We start from the raw sequence: 27,965 nt of genomic DNA on the forward strand, positions 1-27,965 counted from the left end.
AATGAACATATAATTTGTTTTGTAATTAAAAAAATTTGTTTCTTTTTTCTTAGAATGTCGATTTAGATGTGAAGCAAGATTGTAGTCAACTAGTAGAGAGGATAAACGTGTTCAAAACAGCATTCAGTGAAAATGAAGATGATGAAAGGTAAAAAAAAAAAAAAAAAAAAAAAAAAAAAAAGAAAAGAAAAAGAAAAGAAAAAAAAGCCACCAACATAAAAAACCCAACAGAAATTGTATTTATGAAGTAATAAAGCACATTTAGAACAATTTAAAGACAAAGGAATAGTTCTTCCCTTTTTGGTTTCAGTCTTTCTCTGATGAAATAGAAAATTGGCCTTAAAAGACAGTATCTGTTACTGAATTAGCAATTAAAAATATTATGTAATTATTGATCTGTAATAGTCAACCATATTGTGTGTATGCGTGCGGACAGAGATAAAGGCGATTGTTTATCACTTACCATGTGCAGATCAATATTTTTCTTGCTGTGTTATAAGCATGTGACTAGAAGTCAGAGATAGACAACTCAAATCACACCAGTAGAAACAGCAGCTGAGGTATTTGCTATAACTTTTTTTTTTTTTAAGGTGAATGAACTAAATTATCTGGATTAATACGATTCCTTTAATAATAATAATTAAAAAAGTTGTAAATATACTGAGGAAAACAGAAATGAACCAAATGCGAAGGAGTGTTAATAATTTGAGTTAACTCAGTCTTCTCAATTAAAAAACAAACAAAAAAACCCAGTACTATTCTCTAAGACAGTGTAGTGTCTTTTTTCCTTACTTTGTGGTAACATAATAACTATTCACTTTCACAGTCGTCCAGCAGTTGCATTAATTCGGAAACTGATAGCAGTGTTAGAATCTATTGAACGCCTACCTCTCCATTTGTATGATACACCAGGCTCTACATATAATCTTCAGGTAAATATAAAGTGATAATAATGTATGATACTGAATATTTATGCAGCTGAATGTTTTGTATGAATTTCAGGGAAAATGACATATGCTAAATCTCTGTGAGATGTATTCCTGAAAGGTGGATGGAATTGGAGGAAAATGCTGCCTAGTCCTGTTGTTCTTCAGTCTGCCCCGCACCTAACCTAAATGTTCACTTGTTCCTGTACTGTCATTTACTTTTATACTATAAAATGAAAATGCTGGTTGAAGAGACGCTTTTGTTCTTTCTCTTGTCCTCAAGTATTCTCCTTTCCATTTAGAGATATACTCACTGTATAAGTATCCTTACTACTAGAATGTAACTGCATCCAAAAGCAATCACTTTGGTGAAGATAAGACATGTTTATTTGTGATGACTTGGGATGGGCTCTGATGGTTGAAAGCATCACCGCTGAGACTATGTATTTGGTAACACATGATAGTTGTAGGATTAGCAGCTTCTAACAATGGAAAGCTGCAGTTTAGCTAAAAATCTTATTTTCTGCTTTTGTTCAGCTTGTGTGAAGTTTTTTCATATTTGAAAGCACACCTCAGGTTTATGTAAGATGACATTGAAGTGCAAATATTTCTGTTTTGCTATTCATCATCGGAAAATAGTTGCAGGAAGTAATATTAACACTGCTATCGAATATTTTTAAAAAATATTTTCAAGTTTTATATTATTTTAGTTGTTAATCTGTAAGACTTAAGAAAAAAAGCTATGAAAAGACATCAAAAGTGTCAGCAAATATTCGCTTAAATATGTTGTTGATTTATACTTTTTCTTATTAAAGAATTGTTAGGTTATTTTAAAAAATGGAGCACTAGGGAATAATTAAAGCATTAAATTAAAATACACTGTCTGCATTGTTCAATTAAATAAGAAAATTTTATTTTCAATCCATTATTGGCTTCAGTTGCTCAATAAAAATATATTTAATACACCACTAAGTGTTATAGTGAACCATCTTGCTTTTCTTAAAATTGCCAAACTTGGAACAAAAAAAGCCTGTATTAATGCTTAGCTATTCTTTTAGATATTAACAAGACGTCTGCGGTTTCGTTTGGAACGTGCTTCTGGGGAGACATCTTTAATAGATCGAACCGGTAGAATGCTAAAGATGGAACCATTGGCAACTGTCGAATCTCTAGAACAGTATCTCCTGAAAATGGTGAGCACCCTGCTGTGCACACAGTTCACACAGAATAGTTGCATTCTGCCTCTGTAATATTTCATTTGTTTTCTTTTCATTTAGGTAGCAAAGCAATGGTACGACTTTGATAGGGCTTCATTTGTTTTTGTACGAAAGCTACGTGAAGGCCAAACATTTGTATTCAGGCATCAACATGATTTTGATGAAAATGGAATTATTTATTGGATTGGGACAAATGCAAAGTGAGTTTCCTCAAAGATCAAAATATTTTGAAGTCAAATAAAATAAATGGTGATCTATAAGAAAAAATGAAAACTCAATATGAAATGAAGTCTGTGCTGTGGGTTTTCTTTTTTTGCCAGGAATGGAAAATATCTTTGGTTTTACTATTGATCCGTAGAATTACATTTCTTTTTGCTCTACTTGACTAATAGAAAAATGTGAATCTCTGTATGCTTACCTAAGAAATCAAGGGGTAGGGAATGGGATGGTTGCAGGGGGTGTATTGTTGTTGTTTTTCCCCCATTTGGTTGGGTTTTTTTGGTTGGCTGGCTGGATTTTTTTTGGCTTTTTAACCACTATAGTAAAGTGACATTTTTGGATCATCTCTAATGAAGTTGTCTAATTATATAAGATGATCTTAATTATTCTGGTTGGTAATAAACTCTGCTGTAATCTACAACTTAAACTGTCAAATGTTACTGATACCTATTTTTTAATGTAAGTAATAACTGAACAGTACGTTTCTCTTTTTAATATAGAACTGCATATGAGTGGGTAAATCCAGCAGCCTATGGGTTAGTAGTGGTTACATCCTCGGAAGGAAGAAATCTGCCTTATGGCCGTTTAGAAGACATCCTAAGCCGTGACAGTTCAGCTCTCAATTGTCATACTAACGATGACAAGAATGCTTGGTTTGCCATAGATCTTGGCCTTTGGGTTATACCATCAGCTTATACGTTACGCCATGCTCGAGGCTATGGAAGATCTGCTCTCAGAAACTGGGTTTTCCAGGTATCTAAGGATGGCCAGAACTGGACTACTTTGTATACTCATGTTGATGACTGTAGTCTCAACGAACCAGGGTATGTTAATGTATCTTACCAGCTTTTATAAAAATGAACTCAATTAAAAAGATACTGGGATGTAGACTAATGTAATGTGTACAATAGGTATAGTACACAACTGCATAAAGGAATGATAGGTGACCTAAATTATTAAGGATGAGCTGGAAATAAGTGATCTATAAGCTCTCTGTTTGGGTCACATAATGATGGAAAAAACACAAATGCCATTGTTAATTTGCTTTTGGGTTGTTTTGGAGAAAATAGTAACACCAGCACTCATCCAGAGCTTGTTTTAAAGCTATTAGGTTTTATTTCTTATGTTTTTAGCAGTTTTCTGATTTAATGCATAGACGATCAGTGTCAGTACTAAACTTTTTTCTGTGTCTCTCTACCCCACCACCTCCACTTAATTCAAAGGTCTACAGCAACATGGCCTTTAGATCCTCCAAAGGATGAGAAACAAGGTTGGCGACACATTAGAATAAAACAGATGGGAAAGAATGCCAGCGGGCAAACGCACTACCTCTCCCTGTCTGGATTTGAACTTTATGGCACTGTGAATGGAGTATGCGAAGATCAGCTAGGTAAGAAACAGAATGCATACACCCCCATTGTTGTCTGAGAGCACTAATGAACATGCAATATGAAACTCAATGTGAGAAAACATTCAACTTTGCAATGAAACCTGCTTAAAAGCTTAAGTTCAAAATTATTCCCCATTCAGTATCCCGTTATTTTTCAGTCTTTTCATTTCAGCTTATGTTTCTTTTAGGAAAAGCTGCTAAAGAAGCTGAAGCTAATCTGCGAAGGCAGCGACGCCTAGTTCGTTCTCAGGTTTTGAAGTACATGGTTCCAGGAGCCCGTGTAATCAGAGGAATTGATTGGAAATGGCGAGATCAGGATGGAAGCCCACAGGGTGAAGGCACTGTTACAGGAGAATTGCATAATGGTGAGCAAAAATTACCTGAATTTGCTAATAGATGTAGTGTGATTATTTCATGTTTTATTGCATTTTGAATGTGGATTTGGTAACAGTATTTTCTTTGTAGTGTTTTGAAGTGGTTGATAGAATTTTAAATATTTTGGGGAATAGTTTTGTAACTGTTGCAGTCCGTTTGTGAAATTCTGTTTTAATGCATGAAAGGAATACTTTCTTGTTGGAAATGAAAATTATTTTTAGAGCTTTCCTTAATTAAAACACCAAATTGTTTTTTAGACATTTGTTACAAAGAAATTATGCAAAGTTGAGTGATGCAAACCAACTGATTAAGCTTTGTGCCTGCAAAATCTCAAATTACTTTTCTTCTTTTCTTCTAGCTTAGCATTTGCAACATTTTTCTTGTCTTTTGTTTTGACCTTTACCTTTTCTACCTTGCTAGCTTTATTGGGATCAGGTTGTTAATAAAAAACGTAAAAAGTAGTAGCCAAGGAGGTCAGTGCTCAGGAGGCCAGGATTCTGAAGAGGCTTCAGAAGGGGTGATAATTTTGTCAGTTGAGCATGCTCCCGGATGCCACCACATTCCTCACCTTTTTCTGGGTATATAAGACACCTTGTTTCTGAAGCATCTTCAGTAACTTCTAGGTTCGCTCTTAGCCAGATTTTTACGTTTCTTCTTGTTTGTTGAGTTGTCAGATCTCTAACATAGAGAAATGTCTGAAGTACAATGTCTTCAAAACATTTTTATACTTGCTTGAATCTTTTTCTTTTTGAAGCTATTCATTATAGCTTGTAGGGAATTGCCCCATCATCAGTGTATTTGCTCTTATGAGATGCAACAGTATCCATAGCCATATTCTCACTTGTAAGACTTAAACTATTGTTGGCGAGTATTATTGTACTAAATCAGTTTTTTCATTCCTCTATTTCATTACAACTTTTCCATTTAATAAGAGGTGAAGTTTAGGTTCCTGTATCAAATGACGATGCCAGACTGCAAAAAAATTACACTGTCAGATTCTTATTCCTACCACAGTTGTCTAATGAATAGAGCATTGAAAAATAGTATCCCACTTTTTTGTGATTACTCACAAGCTTAGACAAATCTTGAGTTGCTTTTGGGGCATAATGTAGAACATGATGCAACAACAAGACTCCAAGTACATAATATATATTAAAAGATTGTGCATGCTTTAAAATGTTTGTAATTAATATTTTAGGAAAAGGAACTGCACGAAACAGGAACAGTAGTTTGGTTATGCTTTTTCAAAATACTCTGTCCAGATACTCATAAAGGGGAAAAAATCATACTCTTTAACTGTGGTATGGAACTTACCTTTCTCTTTTTGTGTTTGATAAGAAAGGCAAATACAATTAAGGCAAAAATTCAGCTTTGTTTCACAACTTCGCCCTTCAGAGTTCCACTGTTTAGTGACATGATGCTATTCAGATCTAGTACATGAAGATGGAATAAAAACATACAAGAATAATATGATCTGAGCCTGCTTATGTGGGGATGAGATGCCTACTTATTATATCTGAAAATTTTATCCAGTTTTTAAATGCTTTTCTTCCAGAGTGATATTTTTAAATAGAAAATCGCCTGTGATTTTCTGTTTTGGTCTAAAAAGTGATGATTTTGTGATAGTTACAAGGTTAAAAGGCACCTGACTGTGCTAAAATCATTTTTTATTTCAAATTAGCTCCCATCTGTTATGTTAAAGAAAATACCTGTGTGCATCTGGACCTGGCATCTCATTTGGATTTTGTCAGAGGTTATAGAAGATGACTAAGGGATTTTGTTTTTAAAGAAAATGTGTATCAGTTGAAGTAATCATACCAAGTTTCGTTATAATTAACATACAGTAAAAGTACTAGAAGAAATTTTTTTAGATGACTCTGAAGTTGTGCTAGATATTTCAATGAGAAAAAATAAATAACACTGCCCCTATTTCTGTCCTAGTTAATTAAATTTCACATGTTAGCCTCATCATTGTAACATTATTACCTTGAATGGTTACAAAATACTGGTACTTTAATTCATCATTTAATAAAGGAATTGAGGAGTAGCATCTCTTTCCAATGCTTTTTTGATCCCAGCATAACATTCTAACATTCTATGAAACATATTCTTTTTGCAACCCTGAAATCTTACTTTAAGTAGTCCTTGCTTGACTGCCTTAAGATTTTTCATATAAATAAGAAATGCTTGGTTGAGTCTGTAAATTACTGAAAAAGCTGAGTATCAGTAAACTCATTCTTTCATGTTAAACTACAAAAATGAAAAATCCCAAACTAACCAATTTCATAAAATGCGTTCTGTAGTGTAGATATGATCATATATAAGCATCCAACTAAGAATCCAACAAAGAAAAACATTAAATAATGTCTGTGAAGGAATTGTAGTTTCTTGACAGAGATTAATAAAATTATGATGATACGTTTTAATATACGTTTCTGATATTACAGAGTCTAATCATCTTAACATTTTGAGAGATCCTAGTATGCCAGGCTCCCTCCTGGAGCAAACTTTTTTTTTTGGCTGGATTCTCTGACCCTGAAGCTGAGCATTCATGGCACATGCTTGTCACGTTAATTTTAACAACATCTTAAAATGCCAATTTGTTTAGATTGGAGACTCTTCCATTTTAATTGGCATTAAGGACTATTTAGTGATTTTATTAATTCAGAGATGCAGCCCTTATGAGAAGCTGATCCCATATTGTGGAGCTACTGTCTGACACGCTCCTGTCTGCTTTCTGCTGGATCTCACAAACTCCTGTCCCTTTCCAGGCTGGATTGATGTCACCTGGGATGCTGGTGGCTCTAACTCTTACCGTATGGGCGCAGAAGGAAAATTTGACCTCAAGCTTGCACCAGGGTACGACCCTGATTCAGCGGCATCACCCAAACCTGTTTCATCCACTGTTTCAGGCACAACGCAGTCATGGAGCAGCTTGGTGAAAAACAACTGTCCAGACAAGACGACTGCTGCTGCAGGCTCCTCAAGTAGAAAAGGAAGCAGCAGTTCTGTGTGTAGCGTGGCCAGTAGCAGCGACATCAGCATGGGTTCGACCAAAATGGAGCGGAGATCAGAAAGTGTAATGGAGCAAAATATAGTTTCAGGCAATGACGTCCATGAACCAATTGTTGTTCTGTCTTCCGCTGATAGCGTGCCTCAGGCTGAAGTAGGGTCATCTTCCAGTGCGAGCACCAGCACCTTAACAGCGGACATGGGAAATGAAAATGCAGAAAGGAAATTAGGTCCTGATAATTCAATACGTACAGCTGGGGAGTCTAGTGCTATATCCATGGGAATTGTTAGTGTGAGCTCTCCTGATGTTAGTTCAGTTTCTGAACTGACTAATAAAGAAGCGGCTTCCCAACGACCATTAAGCTCTTCAGCAAGTAACAGACTTTCAGTGAGTTCTTTATTGGCTGCTGGGGCGCCCATGAGCTCCAGTGCAAGTGTCCCTAACTTGTCGTCTCGAGAAACTTCGAGCCTGGAGTCTTTTGTACGAAGAGTAGCAAACATTGCCCGTACCAATGCTACCAACAACATGAATTTAAGCCGAAGTAGCAGTGATAACAATACTAATACTTTGGGAAGGAATGTCATGAGTAGTGCAAGTAAGTAAGCTATACTTATTTTTGGTTGAAGCTTTTGTTGTTTCTTTGGCTTTTGTTAGACTTAAAGAAGCTTGGGATCTGTTGTCCTCATAGGGAAATAAATCTGCAGCAGCCGTTATCTTGTGTATACTTACAAACCTCATGAAGAGTTCATTGTAACGGGAAAGCTTTATGTTGCCTTTCCTTTTTGTGATGCCAAATTATACTGTGGTTCTTGCCAGATAGGAAAGAAATTGATTTTGATGTCTGTTACATGCTTAGGAAGAGTGATAGTATGGTGTAGTTCAAGGGGCTGGGAGACCAGCCACAGTAGCTAATGTGGGATACTCCTCTGATCTGTTCTGTGTAGATTTGATACGCTCACCTTGTATCTGTCTGGTTTTTGCTATTTCTTCCTTTTCCTGGGAGAAGGAATTTTCTGCGCACTGTGAATTCTCTGTCTAAGCTTGGGAACGAATGACACAGTAAAAAGGAAAAATAAACTGCGGTATGATGAAATTTTTAGTGAATTCATACGGTATGTTTAACTAAATGTACTCTCAAATTGGGCAAACTGCTCAGGCATGGTAACTTTAAGGAAGCTTGTAGCTGACACTGGTTTAAATGGGTTTGTGTACATGCTTTACCTTTTGCACGTCTTCAAATTGTACGTGAGAATTAAGGTCCTAGCAGGTAAGGTAACCTGCTTGTTGCGAGTGAGCTCGATCTGCTGAGCTTTCGGAGCCCTCCTTTCGGAGTTAGCACGTCAGCTAACTGTGTATGTTTTCCATAGTGTTTGGGGGTAGTACTTAAAGTGGAGAGCTGCCTTGCATGAGGCAGGTAGGTTAGGAAGAATGAAATTATCTGGAAAGAAGCACTCAAATTCTTATTAGACTTTTATGTTGGTTTTTTTTTTTCACATTTTCTTATTTAAAAATGTTTGATTTTAGCACTCTTAATTTTGGGTCTTTTTTAGTGATGGTAGGGGTTTTTTTCTTTTATATTGGGGAGCTCTTTCCTATGTATTCTTACGTTCATGTTGTGACACCTCGGAGGGCGGGAATGCTTGCAGCCTGGATTAAAAATATTAGTAAGGTAACCAAGGGAAGTTTTCCATTAATTGGTCCTTTTAGGCAGATATTCAGTGCCGGTAATCCTGAAGTTGTTTTATGTTGGGGAGAGAAAGAGAGAAGCTTTGAAGAATGTTTAAGATGATTTAACAGAATGTTTAACAGCTTTCATGCATATTTGATACCATGCAGTGATAAAGTTGGAAATAAATATTATTTACCATGTTATTAATACTAAAATGTTTTGATACTTTTAAAATTATTCCTCTTGTAGGAATTATTTTATTTGATACATTTTATACAAAAAGAAAACATAAATGCTAACTCATGCCTCAAAAAGAGATGAGAGACTAAATTTGAGCAATTTTGCCAGTTATCTTAGTGCATTGTAAAAAGCTTGTATTTTCTTTTAGAAAGAAAAAAAAATTGTCCTGTCCAGAAAAAAATACCTGAAATCATGGTTAATGATATGAGTCTCTTCAGATTTGCTGTAGTGATTGCATTTAAAATCTTGAGAGCTGTGCAAATGAAATGCTGATATTTAATGGTTTTTTCTTTTTCTCTTTATTATACCAGTAGAGAGTTCACTGTTATTAGCTAGTAGAAGTGGATGGAAGATGTGTATACTGAACAACTTACTTTCAGGCTTTTGAACTTAGAACTTTCAAGTTCTTAAACAATTGGGGAGGAAAAAAAACCCTTTGGATCAGAAATCTTCCATGCTTTCTTGTTCTTGGAGATGAGCATATGGCTTACGTAACACCCCTAAATTTAAATGTCACCCTCTTGCTTCCTGCATGTGGAAGCAATTTCAAGTGTTTGCATAGATCACCTTTGCCAGTTTTTGCATTTTTCTATTTTTATTTATCATTTAAGTTCTTAAAGAAAAAAAAGCTTCTGACAGACAGTAACAAAAATAAAAGCAGAGACATTTATTTTTCTCCAAAAATTACCAAACTTACTTAGGGGGAAAATTGCTTGGTTTGTGTTGTAGTCATCTTGAAGTATATTAATCTTTGCTGTAATCAGCAATAGTACTCTGAAATTCAGTTTATTGATTTTATATATATATATAATATATATATATATTTTAAAGCAATGCCTCAGTTTGCATAAGCTGCAATAATGAAAATGCTTGCTTTTATAACTGCAAAATTTGCATTTGATAGATTTTAGAAAAAGCAGATTGAAGAATGTAGGGATTAAATATAAGAATAGCTGACTTTCCCCCCCTCCAAATATGCACATGAGAACATGTGATTAACTTCCTGTATTTGAAAATAATGTGAGTAATTGTTTCCAGGATTGGGATGCTAATGTGCAATTGTTCATAAATATAACTTATACCATTTCTGGAATTCTTCCTATTGAATTTACAATTAATTTGTTTCAGTTGTTGAAATGCTGTTCACTCATCTTATTTATTTGAATGTGTAGTAAGGTAACTTCTTATTTTTTATTTGCTTAGTTTGAAAATTATTTAATATATACTATCCAACATAATTAAGGTGTTATGTTTTTTTCACAGTATTGCCAACTCAAGCTTTTTGCCCATGATGAATACATGCACTAATAGTTGTGCGAAAGATAACAAGTCAGAGTTACTTTAAGAACTAAAAATGCACAATTGCCATCAGTTTGAGATTTGTCTAATATGTTCTTAATTCATTTATAGTTGAATTGTTTTTCCTGTATAGCTTAAATTATATTGACGTTAGAGATAAAACAGGCTTTGAGCTTAAATTAACAGATTCCAGTAATACCTTTCACATGTTGCTTCTTCTTTAAGCAAAATGAAATGAAGTCATTTCACATTTACAGTGGGATTCTGGGATTTATTTAATAAAATTATTTGCTTTAAATGTATGCAAGGGAATATGCTCCAAAGTGGGTGTATAGATTGCAGTGTGCACTTCTGCACAGGAAATTCCTTCCTCTTTAGTCTGTTATTCCTTATTGTAAAATAACACATTACATCTGATGATTTTTCAAGCCCAAATATACTTTCAACACAGGACTCATGCATGTAAATTGTACTCTTCAAATCATCAAATCATTTATTTTATCTTACCATATCTTTATCTATAGCTTCTCCTCTTATGGGTGCCCAAAGTTTTCCTAATCTGACTACAACTGGTACCACATCAACAGTGACCATGTCTACATCCAGTGTTACTAGCAGCAGCAATGTAGCTACAGCAACTACAGTTTTATCTGTTGGTCAGTCGCTTAGTAATACCCTAACTACTAGCCTAACATCAACATCTAGTGAGAGCGATACAGGTCAGGAGGCAGAATATTCTTTATATGGTAAGTTTCATTTTTCAATGAACTTAAGCAGACCTCCCATGAATGATTTTTCCTTTTCTCCCTTCATTATGATTTTTCATGTAGTATTTTATTTTCTGAAAAGTATTTGAAAGTTGAGCTGTTCATATATTGCTAGCTCTGTAAGGTAGTACTCAAGTAAAATAATGTTAAAATAGTAGTGTTTCTTTGTTTTTAGTTCTTTGTAGTTCAGCAGTTTCTATCCCATATGCTTATTATTTATGGTATGGTTTATTTCTGGCACTTCGTTGTCCTTAACTGAGTGAGTTTAGTATCTACTGTAGTTTGTATACGGGCCTCTACTTAAAATCAAACTGTTTTTTGGATTATATTAGCATGTTACATGCTCAGTCTGAGGTACCTTGTATTACTCCGTGATTGAAAAGCACTAGCCATTAGACGTATTATACACTTAAAGTACTATATGAGATTCCAGGTAGCTCGATACCACAGTGATTGTGACAAGTTGGAACACAGAAATGAAAATGACACAGAGAATGGAATTATGTGATCCAAGGAACAAAATCCGGAGTTACATGGGCACTCTCTGTTAAATTTAGACAGCAGGACCATAGGTGTTTGGAGGATATGAATACTGGAAAGAAGATTTTAGTTGTCTAAGTTGAGTGATAATATCTAAGAATTAAGTTGATAAAATGAAGTCAAGAAAAACCTGGGCTAGATATGGGAAAATATTTTTTAATGTAAAGATTATTGGATTGTGGGATATTCCTGAAGGAAGAAATACTTGAATTCTTTAAAATTTGTTTGGGCAAAGCAAGTAGAAACCATGTTCTGTTTTGTTTCCTATCTTAAAGCACATGGAAATTGGGTAAAAAAAAAAAAATCCAATAATTTCAATGGGCATTAGAATTAAGCCCTTTGGAGGGGTTGATTAAGAAATCAGGATGTGCCATTTCCATATATTCTTTTAATTTTTAAGTCTCATTTTATATTTCGATTGGGTGACAAGTCTTAAAATGTATCATGAACAGCTGGGTCAATAGTTTTGGGAGTCATCCATAAAGTTTCTGTTGGGACCTTGGCAGCAATTCAGATAGTGTTTGGGTTAGATATACTTTGTATGTGTATAAAAAAAAAATGTTAAAGTATAAAGATTCATCCTTATCATAGTCCACCTTCAACAGCTGTCACTTTCTCTGTTTTTTTGTTTAGTTTTTGAATCTTAGTACTAGGTGGGTGAAATTGAATTGTGTATCAGTCTGCAGCTGCTTTTTTACAGAGATGCATTAGCAATTCTGTCCTTTAAACTGCTGCTATTAAATATTTATTTTTAAAAAGTTTTTTATGTTATAATTTGAGGTTAAAGTCACACATTCTTAGTGGAAAATGTACCAGTATCCCTTTTTAAAAAATAGTTAAGCATAGAATCACACAGTATACATTTGTGTAGCAGTTTTTATGTTCTTTTGTACATTTAAAATAAGTGAAATTATAAAATATTTGATTATAAGCAAATGGAAAAATGGTTGCTGATTACTCTTAATCATAGTAAAGTTCAGTGTTTCTTTTGTTAGTTAAGCTATTAAGCTAGACCCCTGGATTTTTTGTCCGTGTATACTTTTATCAGAGCTTTTAATCTTTTTATACCATCAGCAATGTTTTAGTTTTGTCTGCTGTTTTTTAAGTGAGATTTGTTTTTTCAGTCTTCCCAATGCTCCTGTTTTTAATTTTCAAAATTTTACTCTGAGTGATTCTTGTCTCTTTTTTTTTCTCCCTCCTACGTGTAAATATATGTACGTTTATATAGATTTTCTTGATAGCTGCCGAGCTAGTACTCTATTGGCAGAGTTAGATGATGATGAGGATCTACCTGAACCAGATGAAGAAGATGATGAAAATGAAGATGATAATCAAGAAGACCAAGAATATGAGGAAGTTATGGTACAGTATAGTCATTTAATTTAGTTAATTAAGGTATCATCTATGTGAACAGATGCATAGAGAACAGGAAAAATCCACATATTTTCTTGGTAATATGGGTTCCTATGGGTTCCAAGTTGTATGTTTTCTGTTAATTAAAAGAAATCTATTTAGTTTTAGGACTGCAAGTTTGAAGTACCTACCCATTAAGACTCTTAATGAAATGCCCGAGTTAAAATCGTGTTGCACTGCTCTGCAGCTCCAAATTGAATCCCTACCAAGAAGACCTTTTAGAATATACTTCTTTGTCCCTTTTCCCTGTTCTTGCATATTTTCTGAGTATTTACAGAGCTGTTATGTTACACATTGAAGTGGGTGTGCTGAACTTTAAATTGCAAGGCCCCTCTAGATATTACAGCTTGCAGGGCAGACCTTTGTTTGTACCAATTCAAATGATTGCACTGCCTTCAACATTTCATGTGGAGAAAAGTGTTTCTGAATACTAACAGACCCTCAGACCTTGTAGGCCAAAACTAACATCTTAAAAAGCAGCCTGGAAGCAAGTTGACAGACAGTAGAAATGATGTATCACTAGTTAACTGTGCTGGTGAAAGGAGTAGTTTTGCAGGTAGGCTGCTGAATTTTGTAGGGGTTCAGTTCCAGGATGTGTTTAACTCTAACCCTGTGCAAGTATGTGAGATGAAATATCTCTTTAAAAAAAAAAGGTTAAACAAGACAAAATGGCAAATCAGACCGTGCAGGTCTTGCCTATTACTAAAGTTTGTGTCTTTTCATTTGGTTGTTCTGGTATGATGAATGCTTGGTCTTCTGTGCCCATCAAAGTGATCAAAATGCATTTTGTAAGATTTACGAGGACAAATAAGACTTCACTAATGATAATTTAATGCTTTTTACTATAACTAATGTAAATATTCTGTGAAATTTTATGAACTACTTGTGACTAATGCACACATTTTAAGCATTTTAACCAAGTTTTTAGACATTTTAAACTACTGTGATTATGTATTTGAGTAGAAACTCAAATACATCACTAAATACTGCTTTATCTCACCTTTTGCACAAAGATACAAAGTTGTTAGGAATGGAAAAATGTGCTACTGCATAAACAGAGCTATGATGCAAAAGAATCCAGTTTGTAGGGGTCACTTTTCAGAAATCGTTAAATGGAATTGCTGTTGTTGTACATGGGAAGAAGCAGAAATGGTACGTTAATCTTTGCTTAAGATTGAACAGCAGGAATCAGATCTGCAAAAGAAAACTATTCTGGTCATGGATTCCAGTCCTGTTCCTTCTGACATACTGTATAATTCTTCTCAACAAGGATTTGAACAGGTTAAAAGCCTGTTCTAAATGGGTCATAAGTATTTTCTAAGGCTTATTGAAAATTAAGTTTCTTCCCACTATGATAGTTCCAGTAGTTTGGTATTTGATTTCATCTCTGGAGAAATATGTGTACATCATATCTTACTATATGTATAATTTTTTTTTAAAAAAATCTTGGTTTTAGAAAAGTTAAATGCATTTATTTTGATACCATTGATTAATTGAATCTTTCTGATATTCCAGTGTTTTATGGTTTGGTCTACACTATTTTGTATTTCCCTGCATTTTTCTGGTGCTTCATGGAAAGTTTCATTCTTTCCAGAATTTGTAAAGACCCCTGTTCTGAGGTTAGCCCAGTAGTACTGGTTTCTGTATGTGAGCAGTTTTGCTTATTTTTCTTGATTCCTGCTTTATCGGTAAATTCGAATTAATACTGTTGCACACCACCTTTGATATCTGTAGTGTCAGCTTTAGTTTACAGTACTGCTGTATTCCGTAACTAAATTTCAAATTTTTGATCAAGTGGTTCTTTGTAGAAGAATCTAAAACCAAATCTTTTTCGATAGGAAGAAGAAGAGTATGAAACCAAAGGAGGCCGTAGAAGAACATGGGATGATGATTATGTATTGAAAAGGCAGTTTTCTGCTTTGGTTCCTGCTTTTGACCCAAGACCTGGTCGAACTAATGTTCAACAAACAACTGACCTAGAAATCCCTCCACCGGGTATGCTCGCAAAACATTTGTGATATTTGGTCTAGCTTTGGGATGCTTAATGGCGCACTGGAGTCTAGGGATCCTATCACTGTTCATTGGTACAATGTGCTTTTGTGGCTGTCTAGCTTTTCTGTCTTTGAATAAGAATTTAATCTGCCTCTGTAGATCTAAGCATTGTCTGAGGAAAAGTAAATTAAATGCTGTGGAAGATAAGCATGTTCATGAATTTAAAAACTCAGATTAGTGGTGGGTTTCTTGCTGTGTCTATTTCCACTTGCAGGGAATGATCCGTGTATTGAGCTATCCCAGTATAGCTTTGTTTTGGAGAGGGCTTGTTGAAACAGTACAAAGCAGAAGCGAGGGAAAAGCTAATAAAACAACTGTGTGGTCTGCATGACCATCTGCCTAGCATCTGATCTTGCTCCTGAGCGGTCTCTTATTTAGCAGTGTAGGTGCATTCACTGTTCCTTCCAGAAGATAATTACATAATGGAGGCATATGTGGAAATGAGCCATTGTTGATTTTGGTGAACTGGTAGGAGCTGATACAACAGAAAGATACTGTGTATAAAGGGAAGAATACAACGGCATGTTATCAAGACAAAGGGATTGGATTTCAAAAATGTTAGCTTTAATCACATACTGAATTATAACAGCACTTCTCTATCATCTTTTTAGCATATGTGTAGGAAGTCTACACTTCCTTTTTGAGTCATTTTATTAATGTTTAAGTCAGCTTGTCAGGCTTTATATGTTTTGTATTAACAGCTTCTCAAATGTTTTTTCACATATAGGTACACCTCATTCAGAGCTTTTGGAAGAGGTCGAGTGCATGCCTTCACCTCGTTTAGCACTTACCTTGAAAGTTTCGGGTCTTGGAACAACTCGAGAAGTAGAGTTGCCCCTAACAAACTTTCGATCTACAATATTTTACTATGTACAGAAATTGTTACAGCTTTCCTGTAATGGTAATGTGAAATCGGACAAACTTAGACGTATTTGGGAGCCAACATACACGTAAGCTCACAAGTTTATTATTTTGTATAGAACAGTGTTAGGAACTGACTGATTAAGAAACAGATGCGAAACAGTGTTATGTCGTTTTTTTCCTTTGCTTTTGTAGGCAATAGTTCTAGAATTAATTTTTTTTTCACTTATGTTAGGATGTCGTTTTTTGTTTTAAAGCTGTGATTACTTTGAAACAGAAAAGTCATAACCTCTAATGTTTCATAATATTTCAAAAGTAACTGACACAAGAGAGCAGAATTTGGCCTCTTTAGGGATTTGCTTGCAAGAATCTCATGGGATTATGGTCCTGGAGAGAAGAAAGTTGCAGGAGAGCTGGTTGACTTTGAAGAATCTTCCACTCCAAGCTCAAGAATAGTCCGTCCTGATGTGCAGAAAGTCAAGCAAAGGCAGCAGGAGGCCTGCATGAATGAACATGCTCTTGACAAAACTCAAAATATAAAAGGAAGCATGCAAGAAGTGGAAGCATGGTCAGGTTACCTAGGGGCAATGTAGAGAGACTGTGTAAGCATGCAGGAATGTGGTTAGGAAAGCCAGAATCCATCTGGAGTTGAATCTGGTGAGGGAAGTGAAGGATAACAGGTTAGGGAACATTTAAAGAAACTGGGCATGCATAAGTGCATGGGACCTGATGGGATGCACCCGTAGGTGCTGAGGGACCTGGCCACTTTCTATTATCTTTGGAAGGTCATGGGACTGGAAGGTCATGGGACTGGAGAAGGTTTCTGGGGATGGGAAGAAAGTAAATATCACCCCTGTTTTCAAGAAGGGTAAGAACGATTTGGGGCACTACAGGCTGGTCAGCTTTACCTTGATCTCTGGAAAGGTGATGGAGCAAGCAATCCTAGAAACTGCTTTCTAATGTATGAAAGACAAGAAGGTTATTGGGAGTTAGTCAGCATGGATTTATGAAGGGAAGAACATTCCTGACCAACTTCATAGCCTTCTGTGGTGAGATGACCAGCTCAATGGATGAGAGGAGAGCAGGAGTGAGCAGTGGATGTTTTTTGTGGCTTTAGCAAGGCTTTTGATGCTGTCTCCCATTACGTCCTTATTGACAAACTGGTGAAGGATGGACTAGATAAATGGACAGTGAAATGGACTGAAAACTGGCTGAACTGCTAGGCTTGAAGTGTTGTGATCAGCAGCCTGAAGTGCACCTGGAGGCCAGTCACTAGTGGTATACCCCAGGAGTCAATACTAACACCAGTACCATTTAATATTTTCATTAACGATCTGGGCGATGGGAGAGAGTGCACCCTCAGAAGGTTTGCAGATGATACAAAGCTGAGAGGAGTGGTTCGTACACCAGATGGTTGTGCCACTGTTCAGAGGGACCTTGGCAGGCTGGAGAACTAGGCACACAGGAACCTCATGAAGTTCAACAAAAGGAAGTGCAAAATCCTGCCCCTTGGCAGGAATAACCCCATGCATCAGCACACCCTGGGGGCCAAATAGCTGGAGAGCAGCTTTGCAGAAAAGGCCTGGGGATCTTAGTGGGTAACAAGTTGAACGTAAGCCAGCAATGTGCCCTTGTGGCAAAGAAAGCCAACAGCACCCTTGGCTGCATTAGGGAGAATGCAGTGAGCAGGTTGAGGAGGGTGATCCTTCCCCTCCACTTACCACAGGTGAGTCCACATCTAGAGTGCTGTGTCCAGTTCTGGCCTCCCTGGTGCAGGAGACATGGACATACTGCATGGACTGCAAGTGCAGTGAAGAACCATGAAGATGATTATGGGCTTGGAGTATCTGTCATACAAGAAGAGGCTGAGAAAGCTGGGACTGTTTAGCCTAGAGAAGAGAAGGCTTAGGGGAAATCTTAGCAATGTGTATAAATAACTGATGGAAGGGAGTAAAGACGACTGAGCCAGACTCTTCTTAGTGGTACCTAGTTAAAGGACAAGAGGAAACGGGCACAAATCGAAACATATGAAATTCCGTTTGAACATAAATGCTTTTGTTACTGTAAGGGTGGTTGAACACTGGAACAGCTTGCCCAGGAAGGTTGTGCAGCCTCCGTCCTTGGAGGTACTCAAAACCCGACTGGACAACTTGCAGCTTAATACACCAATGTAATTCCTGATGTATTAGGGAATGAACATAACTGAAAACAAGGCAATTTTCTAAGCTGTCTTACATCCTTCTCAGATATGCTGAGTGCTATAACGTGTAAAATTGTATTCTGTAACAAAACTTCTGTCTTCTAGTTAGAAGGCGTTACAAAAATAGTTGTAAATGTGCATATCTCTTGATGCAAAATAAATTATCCCAGAATTTCAAAATTTCAAAGAGCTGATGCACTTGTGAAGATCCTGAAGTCGGGTTGGGAACTTCGCACAATGAAGTTTATTTGATTACTCAAGCTTCATGTAAGGAAACATAAATTAAATGTTTTATAAGATAAATATCCACATCATGCAAGTTAAACATGAGTTAACAAATTTTACTGGATCAGAGAATCCTGTATGTTTTGCTGCAAAGAGCAGCTGCTATTTCTCTTTTGTTACCTACCTTTCTCATTGTTACCTAAATGTCATTCAGTTCTAACAACTCAAAGTATAACTTCAATATTTAGGAGATGTACTATGAATATAAAATATTAACTCACTGTTTTAATATTTAGAATCATGTACAGAGAAATGAAGGATTCTGATAAAGAGAAAGAAACTGGAAAGATGGTAAGATTTTTTTATACCTTTGTGTATGTTTTTATGGCTGTTTAAACAAAAGCAAAACACATTGCAGTTTTTGAAATGCTGCATTAAAAAAAACTAACAGTTTTTGGTTATTTATAGGATATGAGTCAATATACTTATAAATGCATGTTCCTTTAGAAAAAGAAAATGTATAGAATGCATGTGAAACCTTTGCGACTTTACAATCAGGAAAAACCAACATTTGGTTGTTCCTGTTGTAGGGTTGCTGGTCAATAGAGCATGTGGAACAGTATCTTGGCACTGATGAATTACCAAAGAATGACTTGATAACCTACCTGCAGAAGAATGCAGACTCAGCTTTCCTGCGCCACTGGAAATTAACTGGCACTAATAAAAGCATTAGAAAAAACAGAAATTGTTCCCAGCTCATAGCAGCATACAAGGTATATGTCTGCATACAAACTTTCTTTATTGGGAATGGCTGTGTGCTTTGTTTTGCAGCTTTGAAAATTCTTGTGGAGGAGGGAGGGGGATGACTTGTGGATAGGAAACTGTATGTTCACATTCCAGTATCAAGTTTAGTCTTTGCTGTTCCTTTTCTTTTTTAATGTCTTTTGTTAAATACAGTAATGTTAAAAAGCATTTGAATCATAGTTTAAAGCATCTGCAACTGAATTAAGTGTTAAGACTCTAAGGTTAAACTCAGTAACCAGTCTCATTTTTCAAATGGCTAAATTAAAGTGCACAGTTCTAAAAACAGCATGCAGTTTTCATTCTTACTTTTTTTTAACAGGATTTTTGTGAACATGGATCAAAATCTGGATTAAGCCAGGGAGCCATTTCTACTCTTCAGAATTCTGATATCCTTAGTTTGGCGAAGGAACAACCTCAGGCCAAAGCTGGAAGTGGGCAGAACTCATGTGGAGTGGAAGATGTTCTGCAGTTACTTCGCATTTTGTATATAGTTGCCAGTGATCCTTATACAGCACGGACTTCTCAAGAAGGTCTGTAAGTTTTCTAGTGGAGCTCCTTTGAAGTTTTAACGAAAATAAATAAAGTAAAAACTTTTTCTTGATATTTTCAGAAGGAGATGAGCATCCTCAGTTTAACTTTCCACCAGATGAATTCACAAGCAAAAAAATTACTACAAAGATTCTGCAGCAGATTGAGGTATTACATTAATGTATTATGAGTAATATATATGTAGTATTGTTTTAAAGATCATATGAAATTAAGGGCTTTTTTTGCTGTTTTGACTTTCGAATCGTTTCATACTTATGTGTAGTACATGTATTTCCTCCTGTTCTGGTTGAGAAAATTTTCTAAAAATAGAGTAGTCCAAATAAAAACATACCAAGAAAAAAGAAGTTGTAATAGAACTGGATATTTTGGTTATGAAGAATAAATTTGTTCCTGCTAATAGAGACAGTTATTTTTAAGATATATCAGTCACGTTCTCCAACAGAGGTCTTGCTATGTGTACATGTTTAATGCATAAGCAGGTGTGAACTCCTCTGCAGGTTAGAGAGAGTGCTCACAAGTTTAATAGAAGCATATCTCTTTGTATTTGACAGTGTCTAGATCTTAGTTGATATTTGAAATTCAGGCAAACTTTGGTGTGTGCCCTGCTGAGCTGGTGATACAAAATAATGAAGGGGCTTGATGACGTGCTTCCACGTGGTTGCTTTGGTGTAAGTGAGTTTGAGTTTAGAATTGGTATCTGTAGATGTCATCTAGATGTCGTGTTAGTTTGACATCTGAATTGCAAATTTTTCCGTTTTCATTAACGACAATTCCGTATCCTCTAGCAAAACCTTCCAGGTATTCTAAACTGAAAATCACAGTTGGAAACAGAAATATCATTACAATCTGTAGCAAAAGAGGAAATGTGGTTATGAAACATTACTACTACAGTCCTGGAATCTCCTGTCTCCTAGTTGTAATTTATTCTTTATGAATATATATTCAAACTAAATTTTAAAGTCTTGAGAGTTTCAGAAAAGTATGCAACAGATTAAGGAAAAAAAAAAGTGTGTGTGTGGGGGGGAGTCCTAACCTTTGTTTACTCTCAGACTCCTCCAGTGATTTTAACTGGAGAAGGTGAAATGAAAATTCAGGGCTTTTCTCTCAAATTTTAAAAGAAAATATAATAATTTTATTTAAGATTTTATTGAACTAATAATCTAGCACAAACACTGAGAAATTTGTGTAGAATTTTAGGTGGTTACAAATCTGAAACTGTGTTGTTAGCTAAGCTCCACATACAGAACCATAATTTTCCGTCTTACATTGCCTTTGATACACTACCATCAGTTTTGAAGACATACATATAGTATATCATGATGTCAGTGTTTGGTACAGCAGTTAACTGTATTAGCGATCAGAAAGACTTCTAGATTGTAGATAGAGCTTGTAAAGTTAGAATTTAGAAAACTTATTAGATGCATTAAAAGGAAAACTTAAAGATGTAGTTCTTCAATGGAACTAATTTTTTTTAATAAAATAATTATACCATCCAAGATTCTTGATTTACTCAACTGTTTTCTAGTGTGCTTTCTGAGGTTTTAAATTACAGTTAAGTAGCCCAAATTACTAATTTAAAATAAAAAAGAGGTTCAGTTTTGCATGTCTTCTGCAGGCTGTTCAGGCACCTAGAATACCTAGAATTTCCACAGTCTTTTTTTATTAAATTTGTATTTTAGAAGGGGCTATAGTAATAATTCAGCATGGATCATCTTTATGACCACTGAATTTGGGTTTTGGTATTTTTCAGTATTGAGGAGGTAGTATATAATCGCTTTTAGACAAACTTCAGGAATAATTCTTTCAAGATAGTTATATGCTTGGATCTCCTCACAGTGCTTTGAGTAGTGTGCTAGAAATTTACTACAGCTCTTAGTGTGTATGTCAAAACACCTGAAGTTTACTCTGAGTCCTAGAAGCTTGGTGAACTTCTTGTTCCTGACATTTAAAAGGGCAGGGGGAAGAACTGGGGTTGCTGAGAAGGAAGAAACTCACTCAAGGTATTTCTTGCACAGATGAAAACTTGGCTCAGAATTGGTTCTTGGCATGCCTAGTTACCAACTTTTCGAGACAGCCTGAATCTAATATTAGAAATGTTCCCTCCCCTGCCGCCTCCTTCTTGTGTTGAACTGCAGGAACCTTTGGCACTAGCAAGTGGAGCTTTACCAGACTGGTGTGAGCAGCTGACAAGCAAGTGTCCTTTCCTAATTCCATTTGAAACTAGACAGTTGTACTTCACGTGCACAGCATTTGGAGCATCAAGGTAAAAAACAAAAACTGTCGGACTTCTATTTTGTTTTGTCAGTTTTTTTATAATAGTTCTTCGAATCACTAAGTTAGAGAGGACTTTATCCTAACAAGATAAATCTTGCTTTCCAAATATAAAGCATTTTATAAGTAGAAAAAGAGGAAGATGCTGGGAAACTTTAGAAAAGCTTTTGGACACTTAAAACATTTCTTTTTCGTTATGTCTGGTTTATGATGAGTAGCCTATCTGCAGTTTGCTGTTATCCAGGAAATTTCTTTTTGGTTTTCAGCTTGTTAGCTGAAGATTTACTTGTGCACCTGTAGCTAGATAACCGTATCAGGCAGCAATTTTACTGGGTTGTAGTAGTAGTTCATTGCATAATGGTGTAGGAAACAAACTTTCTTAAAATAAATGTGGATTACATGGTTCAATTTTAGAGATTAATCTCTAACTGTGAAGTAATAGTTAAATGTTATGTTTGAAACCATACACCAAAGCACATATCTTTTATGGTTTCTACAGTGGTTTGCTGATTTGTTTTGGTTCATTAATTTTTAATGCATTTAAGTCTAACAAGGTGAACTTTTGGATACTATTTTGCATGTTAGTATCACTTGCATCATGGAACTTTGAGAAAACCACATAAAATGTGGGTAGTAGAACATTTAACAGTACCTTTTTAAAGTTTTTCATTATCTAGTAATCCTGAATATTTTGATTGCAGCACTGAATACCTGAGTTATTAGAGTACACGGACAATGTAGACATTTTTGCCAGCTTATTTTTATATAATGAGAAAGAAGAATTAGTTTTGTTTTTCAGGAAGGAAGAAAGTGTGTAGACAGTGAGTTGCAAGTATTATACTGTGGTGACTAACTTGCAGCTAGAAATACCTCAAGAATAGTGTGAAAAGATCTATTAAAAAAATCTAAAAACAAAGAAAAGAGCTTGCATTTTTCTAGCTTGTTAGCAAGACACATCACTTTAAAATTGCAAGCTTCTTAAAATAGAAAAATTGAACTTTTTCCACTGAAAAATGGTCCAGAAAGTTGGTTGTGGTTTCTTTGGTCATCAGAAGTTGCTCAGGGAATTTGAGTATTAAATGCTGTCCAGGATGCACAGATTTTTTGAATCTGGATAAATTGCATAAGCACTTGAAACGCATTTATCTCACGCTTGTGTAGGATATGGCACATCTCACAGCTATCACCTGCATGTTCTTAAATAAGCATGCTTACACAAGTGAGTATGTGCATATGCATATATGGCTTATCAAGAGGGAAAGTGTTTTAGAAAAACAATCCGTTTTAAAGATATCCTTTGGGAAACATTGAATGTTATTTTACTTAGTATTTTCAACTTTCTTAAGGTTTTGAAATCCTGAAAACAGTTAAAATTCCTACGTGCATGCTTGTCCGCAGTTGTAAAACAATGAACACGAGAGCTTTGTGCTGCATAGATCACAATGCATATGAGAATTTCAAACTTTGCCTTTGTTTAAGTACTGTTAGAGGCAGCTGTTCTTCGTTAATTGATGAGGCTCTTGGGGGGGGGGGGGGGGACAAACCAACCCTCTCTCCCCCCTCCAAACATAAACCTGTGAAACAGCAGCAACTTAATAGGAAGGCAATTCCTTTAAGACTGTATTAATTTGGGGAAATTTTTTGTTGACTGCTTTTTATATTATACCATTATCTTTTATATATATAAATATATATATAAATATCATATATATATATATCTATATCTCATTTTATACTTGAATGATTGTGCTTCAACTTTGGTTCCACATTTCTGTAAGAAATATGTAAACAAGGAAATGCATAGTTGTTAGGGATAGTATTCGTCTGTATCAACAGGTTAACATGCAACTGTATCGCCATGTAGTGTCAGTTGTAGTAAGTGCTGCATCAGAAATTAAGGGTGATGCTTTGTAGTAGTTAAAAATGAATTTGTTTGCTAATCTCATAAAATATGAAGGAGCACGTATTTGGGCATTTCAGATATTTCTGACAAATACTTAATTAGGTATATATTTAAAAAACAGAGTATCTAGTACTTAACAAGGTAACTTTTTTGTAGTGGCTAACTTCAAGTTTTCCTGCTAGTAAACATCCAGGTTTTAAATAACTGATTTTTTGTGTTCTTCCAGAGCAATCGTATGGCTACAGAACAGACGTGAAGCCACTGTTGAACGGACAAGGACCACAAGCACAGTGCGACGTGATGATCCAGGAGAATTCAGAGTTGGACGCCTCAAACATGAAAGAGTGAAAGTCCCACGAGGTGAATCGTTGATGGAATGGGCAGAAAACGTCATGCAGATTCATGCAGACAGAAAATCTGTTCTAGAGGTAAAGCGTATCTGCCTAGCAGAGCAATTTCAAACTCTGCTTTACAGCTATTTCTAATGTCACGGCCAGGTTATGAAATACTCTCTTCCATAACCAACACTGACTAGTAGGATTTCCTTTTATTTTTATTTTTTTATTATTATTTTTTATTTAGGTTGAGTTTTTAGGGGAGGAAGGAACAGGCCTGGGTCCTACGTTGGAGTTCTATGCATTGGTGGCAGCAGAATTTCAGAGGACAGATTTGGGAGCTTGGCTTTGTGATGATGATTTTCCAGATGATGAGTCTCGTCAGGTATATTTCAGTTTTGCACTTTAAACTGTGAGTGCTCAGCACTTGTGTAAGATCCCTCTGTTCCACAGCTGGCTGTCTTACTTTTTAACAAAATGGAATAATAAGATAAACAGCACATGCATATAATTAAATTCACCTTTAACAAAGTTAACTATTTTTTGTTTTGCCTATTAAAACCAGGTTGACATTGGTGGTGGATTAAAACCCCCGGGCTACTATGTACAGAGATCATGCGGACTCTTCACAGCACCATTCCCCCAAGATAGTGATGAACTTGAAAGAATAACCAAACTCTTTCATTTCCTTGGAATTTTCTTGGCTAAATGCATTCAGGACAACAGACTTGTGGATTTGCCCATTTCTAAGCCTTTTTTTAAACTCATGTGTATGGGAGACATTAAAAGTAACATGAGTAAGTTGATATATGAATCACGGGGTGACAGAGACTTGCACTGTACTGAAAGTCAGTCGGAGGCTTCTACAGAAGAAGGGCATGATTCCTTGTCAGTAGGAAGCCTGGAAGAAGACTCCAAATCAGAATTTATTCTTGATCCACCAAAACCTAAACCCCCTGCCTGGTTTAATGGAATTCTAACGTGGGAAGACTTTGAATTAGTAAATCCACATAGAGCTAGATTTTTAAAAGAAATTAAGGACCTTGCAATTAAAAGGCGTCAAATTTTAAGCAACAAAAGTCTTTCTGAAGATGAAAAAAACACAAAACTACAGGAATTAATGCTGAAGAATCCATCAGGTTCTGGGCCTCCACTTAGCATAGAGGATTTGGGGTAAGAGTTTTTATATTTATCTATAAATATAAAAGTGGTAGTGTGTTATAAATGAATGTTGGTATGTGTAATTAAAAGTTATGTTTTTTCCATTTTAAGCAGTATCATTTGGGGAAAAAAATACGCAATCATTAGAGGTTCAGCAAAATCCAGTTTGCCATCTGAAGCTATATTCTTGTTCCTTAATTTGAGAATTTTTTCCATTCTCTCTCTTTTTTTTTTTTCCCCAATCTTTAAATCTTTCAACCTAAATGTGGCTGCACTGTGATGCTTTTATGACTGTGTAGAAACACCCAAATGCATATAAAGACCTTTACAAAGAAAGTGCACCAGTAAGGAACTTTGTTATGAAAACCGTTTGGATTTATCCTGTATTTTGAAGACCCTTGGATAAAGAGAGAGCCCTTCTGAAATTTGGGATTGCATAAATAGACATACAGTGCAGAGTTTGGAACCATGTTAAACACTCTAAATATTAACATTTGTTAAAGACATAAAAGTAGTCAGACCTTGTGAATTTGTGACAGGGTGTCATCTTTTGTAGTTTTAAATTATTTCTTGTGAAATAACAATAGTTATTCTACCGTTAATATTATAGGTTATTCACTCTTAGTTGTATGACAGGTAGCTGCTCTCCAGTGCTTTACAACTGGATGATATTAATCTTCAGAGTTTAGTTTTAGAATTACTTGTTTATATTTAAATGAGAAATACATCTTCCTTTTGAATATACGCAGCCTAACAGCCAACAGAGTGGTAGTCCTAAATAGGTCTCCTAATAGATTTTATGCCAAATCCCTTGCCAAAGGAAATAAAACTCCTCTGAGCATTTGCCATCATCCATTTTGAGACTTAAAAAGTGAGGTTAGTTAGTGACTATGTATAGGTGGGAGATGCTAAGCTTAGTTTCATTTAGCTTAGTTACCAGCAATACCCTATCTTTGGCATCCCAGAGCTTGATGCAGGACTAATTTGCCAAGGGCTAATTTACAAGCAATCTAACTTAATGCCAGCTGTTTTTAAAGCTGCAGTGCTGATTCTGTGCCAGTTTCACATAACACAGTTGTAAACCTGGCTTTAAGGTTTTTTCTACTTTTTGCAAAATAAACACAATTTACGTAAGTATAGTAAAAATTTATAATAAATGTGGAATCTGGAGGTATATAGAACTGTTTGTTTTCAGCCAGGTCATTAAAATCCTGATATGCCACAAGATTTGCAAGGGCAGAGTTCTGTGATTGCTCACGGCCTTTTTGACTTTAGTGTGGCTTGTGGTAGAGACTGAGCAAGCAGGGCCATTGAAGGGCCTAAATGTCTAATATGTTTTATGCTCTATGACTTAACATTGGAAATGCTGTAAAGGATTGTTCGAGTTTGTGAATTGAATTAAACAGTTTAAGTAGTTTTAAAGCTAATAAAGATATCAAACTGTGTTAAATTTCTGACAGTTATCAAAGCCAAATAGATAAAGTGGGTGAATACACACGTGTGTACCAGAGATCTGAAACATCTGCATAGTCTATTGCTAATTGTAGTTTTCTGCTGTGGTACCACTGTTCATGTATATACAGAATGACCTATAAACAGTGTTTCAGAGTGGGATGGGGTGAGACACTTTCTTTTGCGGGGCGGAATAGCAGTGCAGATTGTAATTCTGGTGTATTTGCAAAAGCAGTAGCAGACTTGTTTCCAATTAGTAACTCTCTTTTCTGTTTTGAAGTCTAAATTTTCAGTTTTGCCCTTCTTCCAAAGTATATGGGTTTACAGCTGTGGATCTCAAACCAGGTGGTGAAGATGAGGTAAGGAAACAACCTATCCTTAGAATTTAGAATATTCTATTTCTGCAGTAATTTTAATGCAGAATGAAGTCTTAAAGTATTTTTATATTGTGTTTACAGACTGTAACAATGGATAACGCAGAGGAGTATGTAGACCTCATGTTTGATTTCTGCATGCATACTGGTATACAGAAACAGATGGAGGCATTCAGAGGTAACTTTGACTATGGCAGATTATGTATGCATTTAGGCAGACTCATTGGTGTTCAGGGTGGCCTGGTTTAAAGTGGTGGCATAGAATGGCTTTCAAAAGCAAACTTTTAAAGTAAGAATGCAGTAGAGGAGAGATTTGTTTCCTAACACCTTTGCATTAGTCATGCCATAATTAATCTTATTTTTAAAGGTAGTATTAGCTACCTAGTTTTCCTTAGTTAAGAAAGTGTTGATTTGATTCTGGCTTGATTAAAATATAATTGAAAAGCTGAAAAAATTTTTTAAACATTGTCTTGACCAGTGTTTATAACTGTATCTTGCATGAATTAAAGATGGCTTTAATAGAGTCTTCCCAATGGAGAAGCTGAGTTCCTTCAGCCATGAAGAAGTTCAGATGATTCTTTGTGGAAATCAATCGCCTTCTTGGGCAGCTGAGGATATCATCAACTATACTGAACCTAAACTGGGCTATACACGAGATAGGTAATTATATTTTATATAATTGCAAAATAGTAACCAATAGATATGTAGTG

General features: G+C 35.6%; 1 protein-coding gene across 6 annotated transcripts in view; it reads left to right on the top strand.

Moving 5' to 3' along the window:
- HECTD1 (HECT domain E3 ubiquitin protein ligase 1) overlaps nucleotides 1–27,965 on the top strand; it is a 64,771-nt gene that overhangs the window by 34,216 nt on the left and 2,590 nt on the right. For 2 of the 6 annotated variants that reach the window (XM_064512389.1, XM_064512391.1), the window contains exons 18-40: nucleotides 54–148; nucleotides 827–932; nucleotides 1,985–2,119; nucleotides 2,204–2,343; nucleotides 2,863–3,186; nucleotides 3,586–3,752; nucleotides 3,941–4,117; nucleotides 6,899–7,735; nucleotides 10,873–11,094; nucleotides 12,884–13,017; nucleotides 14,907–15,063; nucleotides 15,848–16,070; nucleotides 18,703–18,757; nucleotides 18,997–19,179; nucleotides 19,530–19,740; nucleotides 19,821–19,906; nucleotides 21,895–22,022; nucleotides 24,160–24,361; nucleotides 24,516–24,653; nucleotides 24,834–25,441; nucleotides 27,162–27,240; nucleotides 27,340–27,433; nucleotides 27,765–27,915. In XM_064512389.1, the coding sequence (XP_064368459.1) occupies nucleotides 54–148; nucleotides 827–932; nucleotides 1,985–2,119; nucleotides 2,204–2,343; nucleotides 2,863–3,186; nucleotides 3,586–3,752; nucleotides 3,941–4,117; nucleotides 6,899–7,735; nucleotides 10,873–11,094; nucleotides 12,884–13,017; nucleotides 14,907–15,063; nucleotides 15,848–16,070; nucleotides 18,703–18,757; nucleotides 18,997–19,179; nucleotides 19,530–19,740; nucleotides 19,821–19,906; nucleotides 21,895–22,022; nucleotides 24,160–24,361; nucleotides 24,516–24,653; nucleotides 24,834–25,441; nucleotides 27,162–27,240; nucleotides 27,340–27,433; nucleotides 27,765–27,915 (4,652 nt within the window). The remainder of the gene's footprint in view (nucleotides 1–53; nucleotides 149–826; nucleotides 933–1,984; nucleotides 2,120–2,203; nucleotides 2,344–2,862; nucleotides 3,187–3,585; nucleotides 3,753–3,940; nucleotides 4,118–6,898; nucleotides 7,736–10,872; nucleotides 11,095–12,883; nucleotides 13,018–14,906; nucleotides 15,064–15,847; nucleotides 16,071–18,702; nucleotides 18,758–18,996; nucleotides 19,180–19,529; nucleotides 19,741–19,820; nucleotides 19,907–21,894; nucleotides 22,023–24,159; nucleotides 24,362–24,515; nucleotides 24,654–24,833; nucleotides 25,442–27,161; nucleotides 27,241–27,339; nucleotides 27,434–27,764; nucleotides 27,916–27,965) is intronic. The other 4 variants (XM_064512392.1, XM_064512393.1, XM_064512394.1 and 1 more) reach the window with 3 other exon arrangements.

This window comes from Dromaius novaehollandiae, chromosome 5, assembly GCF_036370855.1.
Source record: "Dromaius novaehollandiae isolate bDroNov1 chromosome 5, bDroNov1.hap1, whole genome shotgun sequence".
NCBI lineage: Eukaryota > Metazoa > Chordata > Aves > Casuariiformes > Dromaiidae > Dromaius > Dromaius novaehollandiae.